Source organism: Mycteria americana, chromosome 8 (genome assembly GCF_035582795.1).
Source record: "Mycteria americana isolate JAX WOST 10 ecotype Jacksonville Zoo and Gardens chromosome 8, USCA_MyAme_1.0, whole genome shotgun sequence".
Taxonomy (NCBI): domain Eukaryota; kingdom Metazoa; phylum Chordata; class Aves; order Ciconiiformes; family Ciconiidae; genus Mycteria; species Mycteria americana.
This window is the reverse complement of record NC_134372.1, coordinates 14,639,253-14,663,651: the sequence shown is the minus strand read 5'-3', so window position 1 is coordinate 14,663,651 and position 24,399 is coordinate 14,639,253. Positions and strand designations below refer to the sequence as shown.

Below are 24,399 nucleotides of genomic sequence, written 5' to 3'. Positions count from 1 at the left end.
AGGTGCCATTCTGTATTTCCTCCATAAAAAAACCTCTCAGGGGAAGAACTATGATTGCTAATTGTCTCCACGAGGTGGTACCAGATGTACAGTAATGGCTTCAGTACAAAGCTCAAGTACCAGATCAAGCTCAAGGCCACTGTTTCAATAACAAATCTCCCAGGCAAAACATCACTAATTACTGCAGAGCACAGCAAACTGCAAAACCCAAGACTGATCTTTAACACGTACAGCAAAAAAATGAGCATGGTGCAGATCAGGTAAACTAATATCGAGAACAGATGAATCAATATTGTGACCCACAACTGTTAAGAGATATAAATTCCTTAATACACTCTGGTTAATCTGTTATTATCTCAAACCCTTATTGCTCCATGTTGGACACCAAAAGGACTGTCATGGTTTAGCCCCAGTCGGCAGCGAAGCACTACGCAGCCACTTGCTCACCCTCCCCCCTCCTGGTGGGATGGGGGAGAGAAACTGAAGAGCAAAAGAAAGAAAAGTCATGGGTTGAGATAAGAACAGTTTAATAATTGGAACAAAATAATAGTAATAATAATACATTGTAATGAAAAGGGAAACAACGAGAGAGAGAGAGGAACAAAACTCAGGAAAAAAACCAAGTGATGCAACCGCTCACCACCTGCCGAACGATGCCCAGCCAGTCCCTGAGCAGCAATCGCTGCCCTCTGGCCAACTGCCCCCAGTTCATATACTGAGCATGACGTCATATGGTATGGAATAGCCCTTTGGCCAGTTTGGCTGTGCCCCCTCCCAGCTTCTTGTGAAGCTGGCAGAGCATGGGAAGCTGAAAAGTCTGTGACTAGTGTAAGTACTGCTCAGCGACAACTAAACCATCAGTGTGTTATCAACATTATTCTCATCCTAAATCCAAACCACAGCACTATACCAGCTACTAGAAAGAAAATTAAGTCTATCCCAGCCAAAACCAGGGCACTTGGTCATAGCATTATTCTAGGCTGCCTCTATCTATCTGGAGAGTTTACGTAAATGGGGCACTAGAAATAGCCTGGACAACAGTGGTTAGTCAAAGGCAGCAGTATTAGCATGTAATGCTGTGGCTGCAGATCTGCTCAGAGGAGGATTTTTTCCCTTACCCATTCTCTTTCATGGTAAGCAAATCACCCATGGTTGGTTGTACCAGTCACTTTGACATGCTACTGAAAAACTTTCTGATGCATTTTGAATGTCAGGTTGTCTATAGACAGAAAGTAGAAGAAGAAATTAAGATGATTAAATACCTCATTCCTAGCAGTGGTGAAGTTCTGTTAGAGAAGAGTAAAAAGGAAAGAATTATGTGTTTGTGAACTTTTTTTCTAGCATCAGAAAGGTATATAGTAGATTGTTTAATGGGGGGAAAAAAGCATAGAAAGTAAATGGTCTAATTGAAATCCTACCGTCACATAGGCAGTGCAACTATCCTTGCATTCCAGTCTGTGTGGATGAAAATTTCTAATCATAATTGAATTAATAAGTAATAACCTGTGTCTATTATTCTACTATGCTTTACATAGTTTGCTTTCATTTTGTTAATTGTGTCCTGTTAACTGTTTGATTGCTTTTAAAGTGTGACTCCTGCTTTAGGACAGGGAGAGTTCATTTTACCTTTGTCTCAGAATTTTGTGAGGGTTAGAATTTTATGGGTTACTTGTTTGTTTTAAAGGTTCTTGAAAGAAACTTAATAAGTTCAGGTCTGCGGTAGAGGGTTTTTACTGACTTTTTTTCCATCTTTTTGGATCTGAGAGTAATTCTGCTTACGAAATCCACTTTAAATTTATTATTTCTATTGACATTTCCCTGTGGAAAATGAGCTTTCTCATTCTGACTCACAAAAGCCTGAGGAATGGGAACTTTGGGCTCTTATCTTACTTCTTCTGAAAGACTTACTAAATAAGCTGAAATCATAAAACTGAATGTGCCTTTTCTGCTGAAGATTGTTTTGACTTTCACATTAATTTTTAACTTGGGAAGAACTTCCTTTCTCCAGAATGGTGAAAATACCTTCCACTCAGATGTCTCCCTGCATAGGGAAGTAATTGGTAATATTCTTGGTGGCATTTTGTGAGAAGAAAGGATTTTGCAGGATTGACTCTGTCACAGAAAGTATAGATCAAGAACGTAGCGAAGAAGTTAATGCGGTTTCTGTGTGAGATGATCATCTATAGCACAAGTTCTTTACTAAAGGAGGAAGGTGCGGGAGCCGCAGGTTGTGTAAACACCACTGACATCTGCCTTGAAGGTGGTTTCCACAAGGAGCTGCATCCAGCAGTTTCTGGAGGTCAACAACTGCAGACATTTAAGGGATGGGGAGGAGAGGGTTACACACTATTTTCTAAGACCTACATGATTTAACATTCAGACACAGGCTCCTGAGAGAAGCAAGACAGTGTTCTTCCAAAGACAAATGTTGCACTATAGGGTGATAGTGCTACTGTAGTTGTTACTTTCTTAAGGCATAAAAAGGTAGCCTGGGCAAAGTTCATGCTGTTTTACCTATGATAATCTGTACTTCCTTCTTTCTGTGTTTTTAGCAGCAGTATTATCTGCACAATTTGTGCATTGAAGCAGTGCATATATTTTGTGGAGAAGATATTCTCTTTTTTCCCTAGCTCTTCAATTAGTTAATTAAACATTGTATCTTTATCATCCCGGAATAAAAAATGTTAATGTAGGGTACGTTTACAGTCCAACGTATTCACTAGAACTAAGCACCAGTTATTTTAGGCACTGAGAATTGATTAAAAAGCCACCAAATCCATGTGTCTTCTCAGAAAGTTTTAGCTCTCTTCTATAGTTTAAGAGAGTCTGTATTAAGTGGAATGTAATATCAGAATTGTAAGTAAGTTAGCTATTTTTAAAGTGAATACAATAAATTTTAATCTTCTTATACTCTCATGTGTATAAAGTTGAATTACTAGAACACTGCCCCTCCCTGAAAGGTTGTGAGAAAGGTGTTTTATATGTTCTGAAACGCATTGAATTATACAATTTTTTCTAAGAAATTTATGAATGATAAACTTTCTTTTTCCGGTTGAAGAGGACATAACTGGTTTAAAGATATTTTGTCTATAAGATTATTTTTAGAATGCAACGTGTCTTGGGTGGTAGTAATAGAAGTTTTTAAGAGAAAGAAGCTGAAATAATGCACTTCTTATTTAAATGCTGACATTATTGGAGTGAACAGACATGCAGTTTTCACCACCAGAATAAGGAACATGTTTTGCAAAAAATTTTAAAGTAAAACTTTCAGTTTTCCAGTGATGGTTATAAAGCAAAAGGACTATGAACTCTGTATATGTGGAGGAGATGTACTAGCTCTTTATTCCAAGGTTGGTTGTTACATACTGAGTCATTCAGCCATCGTGCTCATATTGTTTCATTGCTCTGTAAGTCCTGTAGTGTTTTAGCATTCTCCCTTTTATTTATTTTTTTTTCTTTTGAAAGGGAGAAGTGAAGTGAATGCTGAAAGACAAGGATACATTTCCCAGTGATAAAATATTAAAATTATAAAGTGCTCCTCTGAGCTCTTCTGCCATAGCTGCTGCATTGTGTTATATGGGTGTTTTCTTCTAGAGGAGCACATATTACTTCAGAGAAAGGCTGGAATAACTTCTGTCTAAAGCTGAGGTTATTGTACCAGAAGATTTTACTGCAGAGTGACACGTGCTTTTTGCAGGGATTTAAATTATGAACACGATGTCATGGCTGAGTTCTGGACTCAGTGACAGGATAGTAGGCAATGCTGTTTAATTCAAAGAACAATTTAGAGAGCTACATGTGGAAAGATATAGCAGAAAATTGGGCATCACTGCATGGAAATCTGCAGCAAAATTCTGATTCTTGTGAGTCAGAATTCCTTTACTGTGAAATAAGAGCCAAATTCTCCAGTTTTTCATGACTCTTCCCAGCTGGCGTGCAGATGGCACAACAGGCTATCCTTCAGCAGAGAAATGCAGAGCTTCTTCCCAAGAAAGATCAGAGGCATCTATATTTTAGTTTCCTCTTAAAAATCTTGTATGCTTCTTTTACCAGCAATATAAACAACAAAACTTAATGAGATTGAAGTTTCTGTATGTGTTCTGACTTCGTGTTTTATCAGCTACAAAAGTTTTTTCCTATCTTGTATTACATTTAGAAAATGCTTTAGTATCATATCCTTCTTAAACTTAACGTGTTTTATGGTTGTGCCTTCTAGCTTTAACAAACACATGTAGTGCTTTCAGAGAGTACCTAACTATTCAAGGGTTGCACACAACAGAAACAAGGGGAAAATATCTACATGTCATTAGATAGTGAGTGCCAAATGGAGTAAGAAAAATGATGTTGGAACTTAGGTTGGAATACTCATGAAAGGTTGAGAAGTGGTATTAGAAGAGAGCATATTACAGATTCTGAGGAGCCTGAGCATATCACTTAATCTCAAACTGAGACATCAACATCAATAAAACAGTTGCTATTTTTTTTCCTATAAAACTACACTGAGAAACTCTATGTGCAGTTTACGGTTGAAAGATTATAGCAATGAGTAGCTGAATGTTCAGGTTTAATGATGGACTTGTAGAAATGTTACTATTGTTTATCCTTTGCTAAAGCCAACTCTTAACCTGTGATCCTACAAGGGTAGCTTCTCTTTTATGTGAATAAGCAGAAGGAGGAAGAATTCTGTGAACTCTATAATTAGCAATAAATCTATTTTAATTTAAAAGTAGATCTGTTAGTATGTCTAACAACCTTGACACATGCCTAAATCCATTATTATTGTTCAGGAGAGATATTTATCACATTACAGTTTTATTCCCAGATTTCCACATATTTGAAATTGGTTCTGCTGGCTGCCGCTGCCACCGATGTTTCCCAACTGTCGCGCAGCAGGACTGTTTCCAAGAAGCAGAAGTGAACAGCGGTTTTAGCTGCAGTGCATGGTTTCAGTAACTAAGAGAATTTGTGACTCCCAGTCAGTGTGTGCAGAGGATTCTTATGAAGTCCATGATAAAGAGATGCAGTCTGTTATAGAGCATCATATCCTTGCAAGCTCTTTGGATTGCTCCTGATGTTGTTAAGGGGGAGTGATAGTCTGCCTTCAGATACACAAATCTGAAGCAGAATCTCACACTGCTTTCGACAGGATGTATGTGCATACATTTAAAGAAAGAATTAGTCCTTGTATTTTCCTGGGCTTCAGCTCTGTCTTTGACTCAACGGGATCACGATCTGTCAGTGCTAGAGTTAAGAGAGTGTTATATAGTTCTCATACTGCCACTCTACTCAGAGGAGCTATCTGAAATTGTCACTTCCCTGCTCATCATTTCTGTTGTGTCTGTAATCCTGTAATTACAGGTCAGGACTGCTTCCTTCCAGGGCAGAGATAAGTTTCTGTTGCTGCTTATTCCCCATAGCTTTGCAGAGCCACTGCAGCTCCAAGAAGGAATGGGATTCTGTCCATCTCCACATGTCATTAGCATTGTTTTCCTGTCTTTCAGTGCTGATTTTTCTTCACTGATGATGTCCGAACTGTTTAAGTTGCTATTTTGAATTACAAATCCCACTTGAACTTGTCAAAAGAGCAAAATCTGTGGGATTTTGAAAAACTGTCCCTTAGCATTGAAAAATAAGAACTATTAGCACTGCTGGGATAATATTTGTTATGGGTATTATTTTCTGCATCCCTTTAAGTTTGAAAGTGTTATAAAAAAGTGCTTTACAGCCTTCAGCTTTGGCCTGTGAAAGGAGCAGTGCCAACTTCCAGCTCTTATTTGAATCATAGAACCTCCCCAAAGGTTTGGAGACAAGGGCAGATTTTCAGCTTCCTCAGAAACAGCTTATCTGAATTACTTTGAATTATTGACAGCAAATTTTACTTTCCCTGCAAGTTAGTTGTGGTGCAGGTTTCTTTGCACTATAGCTATGCTTGTTTTGACATACGAAGTTTTCTTTAGGTCTACTTCATAATACTTTAGTCAGTTTAGTTCCTTTTGTTTTGGGGCTCCGGAGTCAGTCTACATTCAAAATGTAGATCATAAAAGAGGAAGCTGAAGACTGGTTTGCATTGTTAGGAATCTTAAAATAAAATATCACAAGGTTTCTCTTTCTTTAACAGCAGATGAAAAGATTAATGTATGAGACAGTTCTGTAATGTGTTTCATTTTATACGGTGTTTCTCTGAGAGCACTGCTATTCTGTTATCATCCCTAATGACTGTAATGCGTTGAGTCACAGTGTTGTTTTTTAAAAGCTTTCACTTTTTCATTGTTTGTTCTCAAGGTTACATTATGCAAAATGTAATGTTATGTTTTGTGCACTAGTCCAGGCTGTATTTTTAATCCTTTTATGAAAATTGAAATAGCTCTGCTCTGGGGAAGAGGCTTTATGCCTGTTTCAAGTATTCCTAACTGATATAATGAACTGCTGTTTCTTCCTCTGTCGGAAAAGGTATAGGTCATGTGTCTTGACTTTACAAGTATTCTAAGGTGGTAATTCTTGCATGTTTTTGCATTGGTAATTTGGTTTAGTTATTTACCATGAATTGCAAAACGTTAAGAATTATCAAAAGGTAGTTTTGTTGTTTAAATAATTTTGAAGATGAAAGCGAACAACTTCTACTTTACCATAAATGTGAGAAAAGTCAGGGTAAAAATATGAGGGAGGTACAAAGAGAGGAAAGGGCGGACTTCTTATTTTATATCAATGGATTTGCATTATGGATAAGAATGAACAAGCAAGTGGAATTAAATACATTATTCAAAACTGCTGTTTGGCTTGATTAAAACTCTGCTCTAAAAATCATTGTCATTACTCTGCCACTTTTTTTTCTTTACTTTCTGAGGAGGTAAGGCACTGTGTCTTTTAATGATTTGATAATGTTCCCTACAGAACTTTTGTCCTAGCTGGCTGCAGCCTTTGGCCCCTTTTGTGGTATTTGTTGCACCCAAAACTCCTATTGACGATATGTCGGAATTGTGAGTGCTCAGCTCCACCATCAGTATGACAGACACTTTGTTGAGGATAGCACAGGCGTGGTTTTGTCTCTATGTTGAAGCCCCCGGTCTGGTAGACTCTGGTAGGAAGAATGTGTTTAGTGCAGAGAAAGGTATTAGAAAACTTAGTAGTCAACCAGGTTAGTATTTACCACAATTCTTTTGTGCACTTAAACCTTGGCTGTCAATCTATGCTCCTGCCTTTTCCTCTGTGAACTACTGAAATTCTTCTAAAACTCATAACTACAATACACGCATAGATATGGACATACTGGCAGTATTAAAACAAAACAACTAACCTCCCCACCAAAAAAACCAACCAAACAAAAAACATGAGCTGTAATTTTTTCCTGGTGTCACTCCACCTTTCCTGAAGTTTTCCCCAAAATAATCAATCTTACGTTGATACTGGAACAGGGCAATTTCTTTGATTTTCCTCCAAATTTTAAAGCAAGGAACCAAGTATGAACTGCCAAGAGTTTTTTTAACAATATATGCTGTTGCTTGCTCCATTTGCATTTGCTATCAACAAATATATTCCTCAGCAGTCGGTTTTCTTAAAAGCTGGAAGACTTCCATTGAGGGGAGCCAAAGGATTCTTCTCCCCTGCTTTTGTCCACTCCAGGAAGCTTTCTTTTGAAGCATTTCTGGTGACCCACACTGATTGAAAACAATATATTTTCAAAAGCAATTCTGTGAGCACCCATGTAGTGACTGAAGAAAGAACTTAGTGCCAAAACGTGTTCCTTTACTCTGAGAGACCAATACCTATGAATGGTACAATTGTAGAATGAAGGGATCTTGTCTAGATTGACAAGAAAGAGGTAGGACTTACTAAGTGTTTATAGGAATAAGTTGCCCCTACTTTCGTTCTCTTTTCTTTGAAGAAATTTACAGGGATTTTTTTTCTGGAAATGACAGTAAACATTGTTAGACAGGACAGTAAGGATACTAATGAAAAGATTGAATAGCTTCTATGTTTCTTAAGTGCCTTGTGGAAAGGATTGCTGGAGTCTATTTTGAGTGAATTTTGAGCCTCTCTCAAGCAATTGTAGTTTTCTGCTTCTAACGAACTCTTATTAGGTATTTAAGGAGAAAGAATGAAGTCCATCAAATGAGCGAGTTCTCCGTCTTGTCAGATCGAAGAATGTAAAAGAAGTTTTTTAAACAGTTATTGAACAATCTAAATATCTACTATGAAAGGCCAGTAACCCTTTTACAGGGGGACAGGATTTTGAGAAGAAAACTGTTGGTTACCCAGTCTCTCATGAATGCCCTGGCAAGATGTAGCTGCTGATCCTGTCAGGTGGCAAGGTGTCTGCACGTGCTGTAGGCACTCCACCTACCCACTTGGGTCCCATTTTGGAGGCACACCCACATCATCTTGGATTTTATGATTTGAGATAAATCATTTGGTCAACCTTCAGCTTGAAGAAAGCTTGTACAGTTGGCTGCTGTGCGATGCTCTCATTTTTCTACTGGTGTGGAAGCAGATTCCCCAGGTGCAGTTAGCCAGTCAGCTGTACTTAACACACAGGAGAAAATCCTTGTTTCTCTGAGGAGTCTGTATAAATCACCATGCTCTAGCAGCTGTAGGAGAAGGGCTCTTATCAGGTAGAGGGGGAGAGAAGAAAGGCTAGAAACCTCTCAGCTTATGCCCTAAATCCACGCTTGGTCCTGTGTGAAGTATGTGCAGAACATACGATTTTGACTGTTGGCAGATTCCAAATTGTAATAATTTTTAATTACTACAGGGTTATATAGCATGCTCTTGGGGGAAAAAAAAAGATTAAGAATTGATTTTTGTTTCCACATTAAGAAGACTTGACGGGAACACAGTTAATAAAATGCTGCTGATAATTGTGCCTTGGTTCATATTCAGTTCAGGGTCGTATTCCTCCGTGAGGTTCATCAGCAAAAGATTTATTGATATACAGATGTTTCTCTCAACATCTAAAAGGCATGCTTGACACATTAATGTTAGTAGGTTTGGTGAAATCTGGAGGCACAAATATGGTCTAAATGTTTTGTGAAAATGGTCCTGAAAATGTTTGCATTCTAACGTGAAGCTAAAATAATACTTCATTTACAAAGTATTATTGAACAGAAGAAAGAAGAATTAAGTTTCATGAAGGGATTAGGGTATTAACCCAGGATACGAAATACGTGTCTTTATTCCTCTTTAGATTTCCTCTGCCACCTTTCTTTGAGCCTTTCCTTTTTGGCTTGAAATCCTCCACTGTAAAATGAAAGAAATACTGCTATCCTAATTCATGCTTCACTTTGTCAGGATGAATTGGTTGATGATTATTAAAGCTTGCAGTACTGTGATAATGGTTTGTAAAGGGGAAGCTCTCTGCTCGCCCACCAGACTGGCATAACCTTCTTAGAACAGCATTAGTTACAAGTAAGCAGCAGACATGGTATTTCAGTAAAAATAGGCAAGAGCGTCAGTTATGTAGAAATATATTTTCTTCTTTCAACCATATGCGATCAAGGCAAGATTGGAACAAGACACATTAACAGGCTCTTCTGTTTCGTTCCTAGAATTACAACAACAGCTGCTTGTATGATGGACCTACGGAGATATCCGCTGGATGAGCAGAACTGCACGCTGGAGATTGAGAGCTGTAAGTACTTCTGCAAATCCTACTTATTCTGTGGTCAACTGCTTCAGAGTTTTTATTTCTGTCTTTTTTTTTTTTTTTCCTTTTTTCTTTTAACATGCTACTAACCTAGTTGTCTTTCTGTCTGATGACATTTAGCTCCTTGTAAACACATGCAAAAAATAGCTTTCCAGATGGATTAGTGATTTGTGGCACAAGGATTAGCAAAAGTTATTCTGTGTTCTGATGGACAATTTACAGCTTTAAAAGTCTCATTCAAATGCCTTGTTGGAGTTCATGTGAGGAGCATGAGGATTATTATCAGTTCTTTATCCTTCTTTACTGCTGAACTGTGTGGCAGCTTGTTTCCATTTATAAATGACGGCAAGAGGTTAGAATTGTCCTTGAAATAGGTGTTTTGTGGTTTTTTTTTTTTAACCCCTGTGCTGTAGTTAAACTTTTAACGCATGCAATGCAGTTTGTTTTATATACTGATTTAATAGCTGGTGTCTCTATCAAACTTTCTATGTAGGTAAAACTTGTGAAATAAAATTTCAAATCTCTTTTCACTGAAAAATCTTCAGGGAATCTAAGTACATCAGAGGAAAAACAATTCATGATCACTTTTATAAAGACAAATATCGTAAGCATGCATTATTTGGCACTCCGAGATCATAGCAGCACTTTCAAGATACATTTTCTTTTTCAGGAGAACCATAGGTAATTCAGCTGGAGTGTATTATTAAGTCGAATGTGGCAAGCAAAATGGAAATTAATGGCATGTTTTAAGATACAGTACACAAAAGCATGTGTGTTTTTAAAGTAAATTCTGTATTATGAAAGATTATGTGGGATTTCTCTGTGCACTGAAGTACAAAATGAGAGTAGCTTGTGCTACAGTGTGGTAAGAACTTGGTACAGCTGAGCTGCTCTCCTATGCTAGAAGGCATTTAAGAACATGCTTTAAATTTGTGTCCAGGTTTCATTCATTTTAGTGTAATTTAAAGATATGCCAAAATCCTTTCCAGAATTAAACTGGTGACACTGCTGTCTGAAATAATTTACATGCATAAAATAAGCAAAATGAGCCTTTATCATTAAAGTTCACCCCTTCTGTATGCTGAAATACACAAGCAGCAAATGTGATGATGGGCTTTGCTCTTTTGAGAACGGATAAAATCCTGTTTTGGTGGTTTTGGGTTGGGTTTTTTTTCAGTTTGTTATAGAATTTATATTGATAGCATTTGATTCAAAATTTCATGCCTGCAGCCTTTTAACAGTATAGTAGGCTGATTTTAATGTGCGAGAAAACTACTGGCATAACAGTATTCAGGTTTACAGAGATTTTTACTGAGAACGTGCATAGCACTTGCTATGCTGGTGTCTTTTAATTGTTGTTGTAGTAAGGACCTGGAATTTTTCTTTTTTCCAATCGTGTGTGTAAGGTGGAAAGCTGGAGAGTCAGAGGACATCCTTTCTCTCTATTTACAATGTTGTTTAAACTGTCAACAAAATCTTGCCATCTCTTTGTGTTGCTGAGATGCCTGAATCTTCTTGGGATTCACAAACTAGATATCCTCTGCCTGTCATACTTGCAGGACCTACTCTGGGAAATATTCCCAGGAAATACCTCCCAGGTCAGTCCTTATGCAAAACTGAAAATTAAATTATGTCCCTGCTTTTCAATGAGAGCACTTGTTCTCATTCAAACTTAAAACGTGGGACCTCTAGGTTGAAACTTCCCTTTCATCTGATTTGGAGTAGAAGTTTGAAGCCAGATCAGTTATTTTTCAAGAAACAATCCTGGAAAACAGGGTATTGAGCTCTTGAAATTGTTGTTCCGCTTGGTATGAAGAGCACAGTACTCATTGTATCGGAGAAAGGGTAGGAGTTTCATTTACCATAGCAGTTAGGATGCTTGTATGGGAGGTCCTTTGTGGATCTATTAGCTCTGTTGCAGCATGATGAAAGTAAAATGGATTTAAAACAGGATACTGTATGTAGCTAGCCTGTCTTTCATTGCAGTAACAAAGGCCATTAAAAGAACGTGGATAGAAGTAATACTTGAACTATGTTTTGAAACACTTTCATGCTGCTTTAGAAAACTATTGCTCTTTATATATGTCATTCTGTTCAGGTAAAAACCTGAGTCTGTCTAATCTTTATGAATCGCTTCAGACAAAAATGCTGGTAGGTAGATAGGTAGAGTGAATAAGGTTGAAAGTGACTCCGAGTCATTCAATGCAGGTACTCAAGTCATAATCACTTCTTTAAACTGGTTAAGCTGCATGCTAAAAGTTTGGTTTCTTGCCCTACTGATCCTGTTGGATGTCCATTTCACCACTGCTCTCTTGTGATGGTTAGAAATTCTCTGAATTCTACCCCAAGTGTTTTCATGGCTATGAAGGCATGAAATTATACTTACTGCTTGTGTCAGCAATTTTTTTTTAGTTCAACAATGTCTTCCCCATCCCTGCTGGGACCTTCATAATACAATTAAAGAAAGTGGTCATCGTTTCTCATAGGCTTAATTTCATGAAACCAAATGTGCCAGTCTCTTTTAGCTTTCTTATACAAGAGTATGTTAAAGAGAAATGCAGAACTAGCCCATGCTAGTTTTTCATTAGGAATAACTGGTACCATAAACAGTATTCCAGATGAAATCTCTGTTATGCTATGGGATTAATCCTGCCCTATTTCCAAGAGCCACCTTTGCCTTTCTTCACAACTGCATAACTTTCACAGATAATAGTCTTTCCTGGAACAGTACAGTAAGGTCTTTCCCTTCCTCACTCATTTTCCAGCGGTGGGTTCTAGCTTTTGGTAGCAATTTTTTTTTTTTTTTTTTTTTTTTTATGGTACTAACACACGACTTGGCATTTCATAACACTATTCACATAAATCAATGTTCTTAATATTGCTACAGTCCTTAAGGTTATCCAGTTCTTCCTATAATTGTTCTGATCATCCTTCATCTTAACAGTGCCTGCAGATTTTGTTTCATTAGAAATTTTGTTAACACACAAATATGAAAGAATATTAATGCCAGGAAGGAAGAGCTTTGATTATAATCATTCTCTGTACTGAGCATGATATATTCTTTCAGTGCAGTACAAATTCCTACACATCTTTTGTATATCTTTACTAACTGTCTGTTCTTACATAGTCCTATATCAAATGTTCTAATAAAGTCCAGGTTAGATATACTTTGTTTAAAAAAGGAGTTATTGTCCAGCCCCATCCTCTGAGTTAAGTCATGATAGATTTTTATGTCCTTCATTTCTTACATTTCTCCTACATTTCTCTAATGTCCTTCCATTCTTTCTCTGCTTCCTCCAGTCCTTCCTCCCCCCGCCCCCCAATCCTGTTAATGATGCCAGAGTTGATTGGCTTCTTAGTTGCCTGGGTTACTTTTTTCCATGTGTCATTGTGTTTACTGAAATTTGTGGCCAATATCAAATTGTTGTTAATCTAGGTTTGCATAAATCTAGATTAACTTGCAAATTAGAAATTATGGTGGAAAAGGGTTGTATGTAAAATATAAAAAATCAAATGGGGGAGGTGGTATCATCTAGTAAGATACAAGAGACAGCATTTTTCAGTTTAAGGTAGTGTTAGTGAGATTAGATGCTGAAAGTGTAAGAGAGGACTATTCCCCATTAGTTCAAAGAGTATCAGTTTTGAGAACTGAAATCCTGTTTTTTCATGTATAGCTAGTTACATCTCTGTGATAATTCTTTGCTTTGCTCATCCTGAAAGGGCAGAAACATGTTGAATGTTTGATTTTGCTATGATGCTTCTAAACCTGTAGGCCATATTTTTCAAGGGGGTCTAATCGAGCTATTCTGCTTCTCCCTTTCTTTTGTTATTTCCCAACACACTGACTAGGAGGGTTATAATACCAGAGGGAAATCAATTTTCCTGTGTATTCATTTCTTAGTTTCCCAACTTGCAGGCAACAGAAGAGCTTTTTCCTTTTTAGTTGAATGTTGACTTGACTCAGTAAAATACCTCTCCTTTCTGCTCCCTACCTCTGCCACTGCAGTATGCATTGCTGAGTTTCTGATGATACTCTAGAATAATTTTGTTTCTCTGCTGTTTCCTGCCTCTCTGGAGTTGTAACTGTTGAAAGGAATGTCTTGGCTAATCAACCATAAAACTAGTAGAAGCTCAAAGGCAAAAAGAAATACAAGGGAGTTTGAAGAATGCTTCATATTCATATAAACAAATAAAATATGATATTGCACATCCTCTAGCGTAACAGAGGGAAATGACTGTGACTCTTTTGAATATTTTTAAATGTAATCATTCAAGATTCATCTGATACATTTGGACCTTTGTCCATTTCAATTATGTGGTGCCACATAAAGACAGAAATTCAGTTCCTTCTTATCTCATTTCATAATGTGTTTGGCATAGCTGTATTTATGTTATACTGAGCTATAATTCAGAAACTGCCTGCCTTGTGACAGTGATTGCCCGCCCACCCCCCCATTTCTTTGTTGCTGTGGAACAAACAAGAACACACTGAGTTTCTCCTTAGAAGCATATTCTCAGAAACATTTTCCATAGTGTATTAAAGATGTGGCATTAAAAAAAGTGCATTAAAGCCCTGCTGTCTGAAGCCTTAGCAAACAGGGAGCTTGCCACTCAGACGTACTGACCAGGGAAAAAGGGCAGAGTCAGAACAGCGCGCACAGATGGGGAGGAAGGACTGGTTTGCTGACAAATGAGAAATAATTGTTTTCAGGATATTTCATTTATATAACAGCCTGGGGTGTTTGGATCAGAAGTCATTAGATTTTTTTTTTTTTTTCTGTTTCATGACAAAAAGGCCACAGAAGCACACTAGAATAAGTTAAAAACTTCCACTCGATAGAAGAATCTAGAAAAAGCCAGGAAGAACAGAGGCGAAAGAATAGCATTCCTCCCAGTGGCAGTGCAGGCCAGTATCAAACACTTTCTATCTGAAAGCTCATCAACAAGAGAAACAGAAGTCATCTTTGTGTGCTCAAGGTGACTCAAGCACATTTAAGGCACTGAAAAGAAATCAAAGATGCCTTTTGCTAAAGCCTTGAGTACTTTGCAGAAGGTTGCTCTGGCTGTTGATCAAAGCTACAACCAGGTTGATCAAAGCTATAATCAGGTCACGCGGGACAAATGGTAGAACTCCAGGAGCCAACCAGGCAAGGCTTTTCTGGGTTAGAGGCCAATGTGCTCGATGCCAGGCAAGAGACTCTGCCGATCCCCAGGGAGTGGGGTGTTCAGCAAAGGGGGATAGCATGGGAATGTGTCACTTCCAACAATTACACAGTAAGTGTAAAGCTAAATACATGACTTTTGGGCCACTGAAGGTTAGAATCTTAATAGTGGTTCTTTTGTTTTTCTTTCCATTTATTAAGTTTAGCATGTGTCCTGTCCCCTTTGTCCCTTCAGCTAAGTCTGTTTTGCATAGTGACACTTGTACAGGGAGGATATTCCTTTATTGGTAGAAGTTGACCTCATCAAAGTGCCCCTTTTTCCTCCTTGTTCATCATCTGTATGTTCGGATGTCTTAATTTGGATTCTATAACAATTCAACCTGTACAGCACTTTGTGGGGGGAAGAGAGATAGATTAACAAAAAGTCATTAATTCCACCTCTGTACCCCCACTCTGTGCATTTCAGCAACATCAGCTTATAATGGGGCTTCCTTGGGACAGGTACTTTGTTCTTTATTTGTCCTTAGTAATCTTGTCTCAAGTATGTCAAGAAGAGAAGAGGTATAATTTCAGTGTCATAATGCACACTGGCAATAAACAGGAAATCCTTGACTCCTCTTCATTGTGTAGATAGGATGATTCAGTAAGGGCTAAAAAAAACCCCAACAGTAGATGGTTCTTCTGGCTAGTCTGAAGAGAGGAAGGAAATTTACACTAACCATCAGTACGTATGATTGGAGTGGGTTGTATACAAGTGAACCAGTGTTTGTAAGGTTTTGATAACCCCCCTCCCCAACCAGGGACTTTGGTCAGGCTTTCATACCAGAACTCAAGTAACACCTATCGGTAGGCAAGAAGGAAGTATGTTCCCTGGTTTTTTTATATCTCAGTGCATCTTTGCAGCAGTCTACATCTTGGAAGCTCTCATAACACAAACAAGATGATCTACTGTTTGCAAATGAGCAAAGAATTATACAGAAGCCGTGTGACAGCTTCTTAATGCTTTGAAGCAACCTGGAGCTAAATTTAAAAGGGAATCTAAGATACTAATATCCAATCTCTGCTTATCAGCACCAGACAATATAGGCAATGTAGATTTCCACAGAGAAATTCATAGCTTCAAGCTTATTTTTTTTATCATTCTACAGTAGAATGTGGAGAATATGTAGAAACATAAAGATATAAAGACAAAATGCAAATGGTTTTAAAACTTCTAAAGCATTTTGCCTTTTATATCCAGTCTGAGCTAGAGTACATTTGTCCGTATTGCACATAACCCTGCCTTTTATCAAGGGATTATTGGAAACAAAAAGGGCCCAGTTCAAAGAGTCCGTAGTCAGAAAGCACCAGATTCATTTACTAGATTTGGGGAAAAGCTAATGTCCATGAAGGCATCTCTGATGCTGTAGAAAGATGCCCTCCAAGAAAAAAGAATATATTGCTAACAATTACTCTGATAATCTTATATGCAATAAATTATGTGGAGATGTGGAAAGCTGCTGAATCGGTACTTTACAGTCCTGTTTCCAGAAGGTATGAATTTTACAAGGTAAATACTTTTTTTTTTTTTTTTACTAAACTGAGTAGTAAGATCTCTGCTATAACTTCTCATACTTTAGGTAAATGTTTTTCTGTAGGTCTAGTATTATTTCAAACACCTTGTAACTGGTGATTTATTCAAGAAAAAGAAGTATTTATAAGTGCTATTGGAAAGGACATCTGTGGTACTGTTACATATCTCAGGTCTATATAGTGTATGATCTGAGATTATAGTTTATTTTTATTATTTTCCTTGGAGTATGTATTTTTTTTTTCTTAGACGTTTACTGTACTGATTGAGTCAGTGGGCAATTAGCGCAGAATCTTTGGTGTATGTAGAGTCTATCAGTAATATTCATTGCTCTGCCAAGTTCTCCTATTTTGGTTTAGGCACAAAAGCAATTGCTTTTAGTTGAGCAGTAGCTTGCTCACCTGTGAATTTTTTCACTTGCCTGGTACTTCTAATGTTGGACCCAAACATTATTATCTGTAGAATCACTGTTGAAACTACACAGGTCTCCCAAAGGGGCAGCAAAAATATGCTCAGTGCTGGCATGCATCGTCTTCTGCCAGCAAGAGGTCACGTTACATCAGAGGCGGCTGTTCCTGGTAATAAGTAGCCATTGTTTTGAAGGCATTCCCATGCAAGTTGTCATTTTACTTCATTCATAGATTTAGAGAAATGTTCCTTTACTTTGCAATCCCTGTGCAATTGTCTCTTTCAAAATGAAATAATTTCTTCAACATGGTACAGCTTTTATGAAATAATAATATTTATCAGATGCTGGCATCACTTGACCTCAGATCTTATGCTTTAGAAGGCAACGGAGGCAGTGATCACATACCTGTGAAAAGAATTGAAATATGTTTCTACAGTCATCTTACTTCCTACGATAGGTTTTTTTTCGCCAGCATCTGTCTCACTGTTTTACAGAAAATAAGTATCAATTAATTTTCATTGTGAGAAATCAAAATATACTCCATTGATTCACCTTTTGTCCATTGATCAAATTATATTCAGTTCCTGATGTCTTTTGGAGACAAAGAAGCAAAGAGTAGTCAGTTGAGAAACTCATGAAGATGTAGCTAATGGCCAAACCCCCTTTGTCTGATGGTTCTTCCCCAAGGAAATAGTTTCAAAATGTTGAGCCTTTTATCTTAAAAAAATAGTTTATTAACTATTTATCCCGAATTTTAAGGGCCAAGACAAACATCTGTCTGGATACCTTAGCTTTTGGAATTTAAATAATAAGCAGTACTATATGTGGCTTCAGATACTCTTTTACTCATCAGGATGTTTCAGCAATGAGAAATATTTTTCTTGGGTAACTGTAATTGTCCTTCATTCATCAAATTAGATTACATACATTCAAAGAATGGATTTATGTGGGCTTTTTTTTAGATGAGTGTGCAAAACATCTAGGAACAGGAAGGCAGTTGAGTCTGTTATCACTCTGATCTGTATTTGCACTTGGCCACTGATAACATCAGTTCAAATTGTTATGCTAATGCTGAATTAATTCACTGGGAGAAGGACTAGAAAATGCACGTTTGAGTCATAATAAAACTGTGGATTCAGATGAAATTTGACAAGCAGTTTTGGCCTGTTTACAGAACAACAGCAACAAACAAAACAGGATCAACTCATACCCTACACTGGGAAACAGTGCCCCTTCTTTCCCCACTGACAGCAGTCAGAGACTTGGGCGAGAGGTAGCAATGCTCATTCAGATTCCTCCTCTGTTTGAAGAGAACTGAATTTGCTGCTTGAGGGAAGGCCAAGTGACCAGACTTGCAGTGTGCTCTGTATTGGGTCACTTTCCATTGACAGTGTTCCATTTGGCATAAGTTTCTAGAGTAGGAATTGGAGCTCCATCACTCAAATGTGAGTTTAACCCTCCTCAGTGGCTCCTATTAAAGAGAAGAAATATCTGTATTCTCCAGCAGGGTTGCGTTTTTTTGTTTGGGTGGGTTTTTTTGTTTTTCCCAAACTCTGAATTTCCTTTACTTTTCTTACTGATGCTCAAATGCAAAATACTTCATTTTGGTCACTGAACAGGAAAACAATTTCATTGGTTTTGTTTCAGGAAATAGAAGTCAGAGTGAATAAGATCATCTTTTGGTTTGATTATGACATTGGGTTTGGGTGGAAGAAGGGTTGACTTTTCAAGTAGACAAGCCTGGGAAATATTATTTTACTTTGGAATAACGGAGAAGAAATTGAATTAGCAGAAGCATTGGCTACATTAAACATCACAATCTTTTCATTCCTCTGATCAGTATATTGCACCTTTCTAATGATGAGAGCTTTGTGAAACAAAGTTAATTTTGTTCAGTTGCTCATGTGTTTGGTACTGGTAGTTCAGACTGTTCAAATTCCACCTGTGTCTAGAAAATATAACCTACCTCCTGTTACTGGATGGAGTCTCATTTTCCTATGTCTTAAATCTATATATTGAGTTCAGAGTTAGTATTGCTTACAATAGGAGTAGTTCATTTAAAAAGAATTCAGTCATAGTATTCTCCAACTTTTGGCAATGCTAGGGGAATTAGTTGTCATCTTCTATCAGTCTAATGCTACTATAATTGATGTGAGGAAAATGCAATTGCAAATTTGCTAAGGCATTGCATTGGTGTGCAAGTCATAAAAGGAATACTGCACAAGGAAATTATTCTAGTCTTAGAAATATTCCTGATACATATGCCACTCATAGTCTTTAATATGCATTTGACACACTGTCCGAAATTATTTGGATGGAAATTCAAAAGAGTTATATCTTTTATATACAAAAAATTCTAAGTCTTAGATAAACTTTCTCATGATGTTCATTTGTCCTGCGTCAAAATTAAATGCAAATAATACTGTTATTACTCTAAGTATCCTCAAAACTATGTTTTGTGAAAGAACATTTATAAAGGAAAGAATACGTAAGTGTTTGAGAGAAGTCATAAAGATCATAGTCCCAATCATTTATGTTGCCTTTATAAAAGGGTTGGGGCTTTTTTGCCTTTTTTTCCTTATCTAATAATTTAGATGTATTGTTTTCAGTGTTGCTTTTTACGTGGGGAAAGAGAAGTCACTAAGGAGATTATTAATATATGCTTATATTTCAAGGTGTACTTCAAGAATAATTCAGGATGGAAGGGACCTCAGGAGGTCTCTAGTCTAACCTCCTCAAAACATGGTCAGCTCTGGGTTCAGACCAAGTTGCTCAGGGCTTTGTCCGGTCCGGTCTTGAAAACCTCCAAGGATGGAGAGTGCAAAACCTCTCTAGGCAACCTGTTCCAGTGCCTGACAGTGAAGAAGTTTCATTGCAGTTGTGGAAAGGGGCCATGTTGTGTATCTGGTTTATCCCGTCCTGGCATGCTGCATCTGCCTCAGAAATAAGTATTTACTGTTATTAATCTGAAATAGAACGGAAGTGCTGTGCAACCTGTATTGTAAAAAAGGAAGCTATAAATCATATAACTGAATGACAATATCATGAGAATGCTCTGAATAAATTAATACATTGTACAAATAGCCCTGTAATTTGACAAAGGCATCTTTGAGTTAACGAGTTAAACTATATAGTTTTCTTTGCATTTATGGTCTTCTGGTGTGGTGTAATCTGATCCATATCTCTTCATTCAGTTACACAGATAGTATTCCCACCATATAGATAGAAGTGTCTCTGTATACCTTGTCATTCTCAATCTCTTAACATTTAAAAACTCTCAAAATAAGGATTCTTTTCCCCTGGATAATGATCTAAGAATTTTCATTACGACATTTGGCTCAGGAACATGTTTCTTGCTATACACACCTAAAAGGCAATTCTTTGTCTTCTGTAACTGCGCAATGTATAAGTTGTCCTTATTGTGTATGGAGCACAGATAGGAATAGTCAGCTTTACAGGAATGTCTTGGAAATACATTTGTTTAGGTTACAGCTTTGGAACTTGTGGTATGTCATATTTCTACTCTTCAGCTGCAGAACAATCCATTACTTACATTTGCTGTCATACAAGCTTGTCTTTTGTGATTGATGTGCTACTGTAGCCAGAATTTGAGATGTTACCTCAGCCCAGGCAATTATCTTATATAATAACAGGGTAACATAACAGAAAAAAACAAGGAATTGATGAAAATCAGTATTCAGCCATATGTCTAAGAATACACCTTTCCACTTTGACATTTTGTGTACAGGTACCATGCTCTAGAGAAGATTATGCAATATTGGAAATAACTTGTTACAGTGGTAGTCTACAGTTATCATTAATAGAATCAAGTACTGTGCTGAATTCAGGTACTTTACTGACGTGTGAAAGATGGTTATCCAAGTATTTGATGATTTTTGCATAACCTCATACAACAATTTCCTGGTAAAATCACCGCTTTTATCCTGTTTTCTGAAACAGCTAATTGACAATCAACATATATTAGAAGTGAGTATGTGTTCAATAGCAGACACAGCTTTGTTCAAGGCAAAGACCTGTTGTGACCTGCTGTGAGAACTAGTTTCGTAAAGGCAGAGCACGCACCTGCATCTTACTGTGTGGGAGCTCCTCTGTGCACATCAGGGGCTCTTCAAGAAAACAGGAATTTCTTTCTTCTGACCACAACCTGGAACAGTCAAGTCTCTTCAACAGCTTACTTCCAGAAGACTGATGTGTACCAAAATGTTACAGAGACAACCTGAGTGATACTGAAATGCTGGTAAGTTAAGTTTTTGCTTGTGAATTCTGCTTTTATTCCTTTGTTTTTTCATGTCTGGACTTTTGTACCCTGTTACCTGACAGATGTTGTATCACTGTTTTGGCGTAATTCTGGAAAGGGGCAAAGAACACAACAGCAGATTCTTCTTTTTCTTTTTACTTATGATCTGTCTCTATCTTCTTTTCTTTGCAGAGCCAAAATGAGTAATATATACAGTAACATTGGTGACTGCTATTCTGTCAGAATTATTGTCCTAGGGATGGTATTCATGCCAAGGAACTTCTCATTCTTCACATACAGCTAACATGAATGTGCAGGGGAGCAGATGAGCATCAAAGTGCTGCAAGTGCAATGCATTTGTGCTGTAAGTTGCTTATGTTGCTGTAGCATACTTGGTGTTGGTGGTGCTGTATACGTGTATTACCTAGAGTATTATTTTCCTTTCAGGTTTCAAGAACAACTTTCTGCAAGTCCAGAAAGATCCAAAGTCTTATTAGGTAAATGCATAATACTTTTCTCCTGCAAAACCTGCCTAAATTCCTATCAAAGTTTGTTCTCTTGCTGACCAAGAAGAACTAGCTTTTGCTTATCTCTATTTTTATTCATTTATGGGAAGATGGGCTTAAAGAAGTGTATTTTACATTTTGCTATGAGGGCAGAAATACCGATACCTCACTGTCCAAAATTTGCATTTTACCCTATAATATGCTATGTACAGCACAGCCTTCTATTTTTCTTTTACAATGACTCTTCATGTGCTGCTGATAATACTGTGGAATTGATTGTATGGGTGTGGGAAACTTACTTGCATTATAAAATTACAAGGTCTTTGCTAAATATGTTAGCTTTCTTAAAGAAATAAAACAGTGTTTTTAACTGTTGTATCTGTGTGTTTCATTATGAGTATAAAGGAATTCTGAACATAGTAAAACATGGGAAACTTGTAAAGTCTGCTGAGAGAAGATGACTGCAAGATTGGAATCTTTTGCAGCTGATTTTTCTATTTTTATATACAAAACCTATAAAAATTATTTATAAAAGCTCATTATATAAAAAAATACTATATATTTTAAAAATCTTTATTTTGGATGGGAGATCTTGAAAGTGATGCAAATATAAGTAGCACTTGTACTGGGCACATTCCTGTCAATTTATGCTACTGAGTGATGCATGTACAGACATTTAGTCACTTTTTTTGAAGATACTTCTTTTTGCAACTGAACAGTGGGCTCCTGTTTGCACATATTTACAAATGTACTAGCTCTTATTTGGCCTTGAAACTGTACTCGGGGACGCTTTGTTCTGTGGCTGGATGCCAACTTGCTTTTGATTTTAAGGAATTAAAAAAAAAAAAGATATTTGATAAATTAGGTCGTTATGCCTGTTACAAATGGTATGGCCGTAATTTTACCAAACATCAAATTGTAAATACATTGATGTAATTATCATTTAAGGATGATTTTCACAGCTTTAATGGCCACATATGAACAGGCATCTTAACATGTTCTCATACTTTAAAGCCTATTGTAAAATGACTTGCTTTTACAGTGAGCTCTCTAGCCTGATTAAAACTCGAGCTTTGGTCTTCTGGGAATACTGAATCAGAGTTCAAAACTGGAGCCAAGGTGCTTCATCTACACCTCTGTTACAGCCACTTCTGCGCAAGGGTATCTTCTCACTGTCTTATGACCAGTGAAAGTCAGCCAATCTCTGCTGCCATTCCATTTTTTACTTGTTCTGGTTTTAATGTGTCCATAAGCAATCTTTCATATCTTTAATCCACCATTTCCATCATAGTTCTGATATAATATAGCCTTGAGGAAGAGTAGTGCAAATGCAAATAGCAGTTTCATGTGGATCTTGTACAACAATCTCTCACAGTACTGTTGCAAACTCAAATTAAGGGCTTGTTATTTTAAAATATTTTCCATGTGATCTTTTCTACTTTTAAAAGACAGTTAGTAAGGTTTGTCGGCTATTTACTGTGGAGCTAGAAGGCAACAAAAGAATGGGACTCTTGACACTTGAGGATTGTTTGAATTGTTTCTATATACCATATTAGTCAAACAAATTTTATGACACTTGATCCCTTGCTGAGACAAAGCCCCAGCTCAGCCTTTGAAAAATACTCTCCTTGTAGACATAGACAATGCTTACAAATATTAGGACTCTCAATTTTATTTACACTATTCAGAACATATTCACTCTAGGTTGGTATACCTATAGGTCAAGAATGTGGTCAAGGCTGGTTGTCTGAGATTTGGGGGGGGGGGGGGGGGGGGGGGGGGGGGGGGGAGAATAATTTTAACAGATGACTTCAAAGTTTCAAAAACTAAGTGTTTTATTTAGGATTCTAGCTTTTCAGGAGACATCAGAGAAGTACTTGGAAAACTTGATGTCTATGGCATTCAACAGTAAGGCAAAGAAAAAAATTCATCCACCAAAAGAGGACAGAAGATTTTTACAGATGCAATGTTCAAAAGTACATTGGGATATCCTGACATGATACCCAAATAAATGATATATCACCACTTGATTTCAGTGAGAGCAAGATTAGAGAGCTACTCAAATTCTCTGAAAGGTCAAACCAATGCATAAAAAGTATTCCCTGAAGCATTTTTTTAATAAATACTCCAATACTGGTTCTGTTTTGAACTCCGAGAGAGATCTTGCTAAGTAATGTCTATAAATAACAATGCAATCAAGATTTTTAGCTTCATCTAAATAATATTATAACAATAAAAAAGATTAGTGACTGTTCCTGTGCTATTTTAGGAAAAAAACTGTAGATGCTCTTTAAGTTTATCTCTTGAATCATTGTCACAGCACTATCCTTAGAGGAAAAATTAACGATGTAGAGTCCTGAAACGTGTTGTAGTTTCATCAGCACAGATGAATAGGAATAGTTATTTAACTTGCACCATTCCCTACAGAAGCACATATGGGAACAGTAGCATTAATTTTGTCTTTTTTACAGCTGGCACTCAGCAAAACCAAGTTTGAGTCACAGACTAATTCTGAAGGTGAAATACTGTTGCAGGGGGCGGGGTATGTGCGGTTCTTAGAATTACTGGTTTGTAAGGTGGAGTACTGAGGCGGTACAGAGTATCAGACACAGCCTTTAAAACATAAAACTCACCTGGCATTTTGTCTTGGAAGCAAATGAAATCAGCTCTAATATCGCTCTCGGTCAGTATGCTTAATGAAAACCAAGTCAGCCCAGTATTAAATGTCTAGAGACATATTCTCTCTTGAGACAAACCAGGGAAGAACTGGGCACATGATGTGGGTATATGTTTTTTCATGGATTCCAGCATGGTAAAAACAATAATTTAATCTGAATATTCTCAGTTGATTTGA

The 24,399-nt window shown here is 37.2% G+C and overlaps 1 protein-coding gene across 2 annotated transcripts in view; it reads left to right on the top strand.

Annotated features, from left to right (window-relative positions):
- GABRB2 (gamma-aminobutyric acid type A receptor subunit beta2) overlaps nt 1-24,399 on the top strand; it is a 182,102-nt gene that overhangs the window by 94,835 nt on the left and 62,868 nt on the right. For both annotated transcript variants that reach the window (XM_075509901.1, XM_075509902.1), the window contains one exon: nt 9,543-9,625. In XM_075509901.1, coding sequence (XP_075366016.1) covers nt 9,543-9,625 — 83 coding nt within the window. The remainder of the gene's footprint in view (nt 1-9,542; nt 9,626-24,399) is intronic.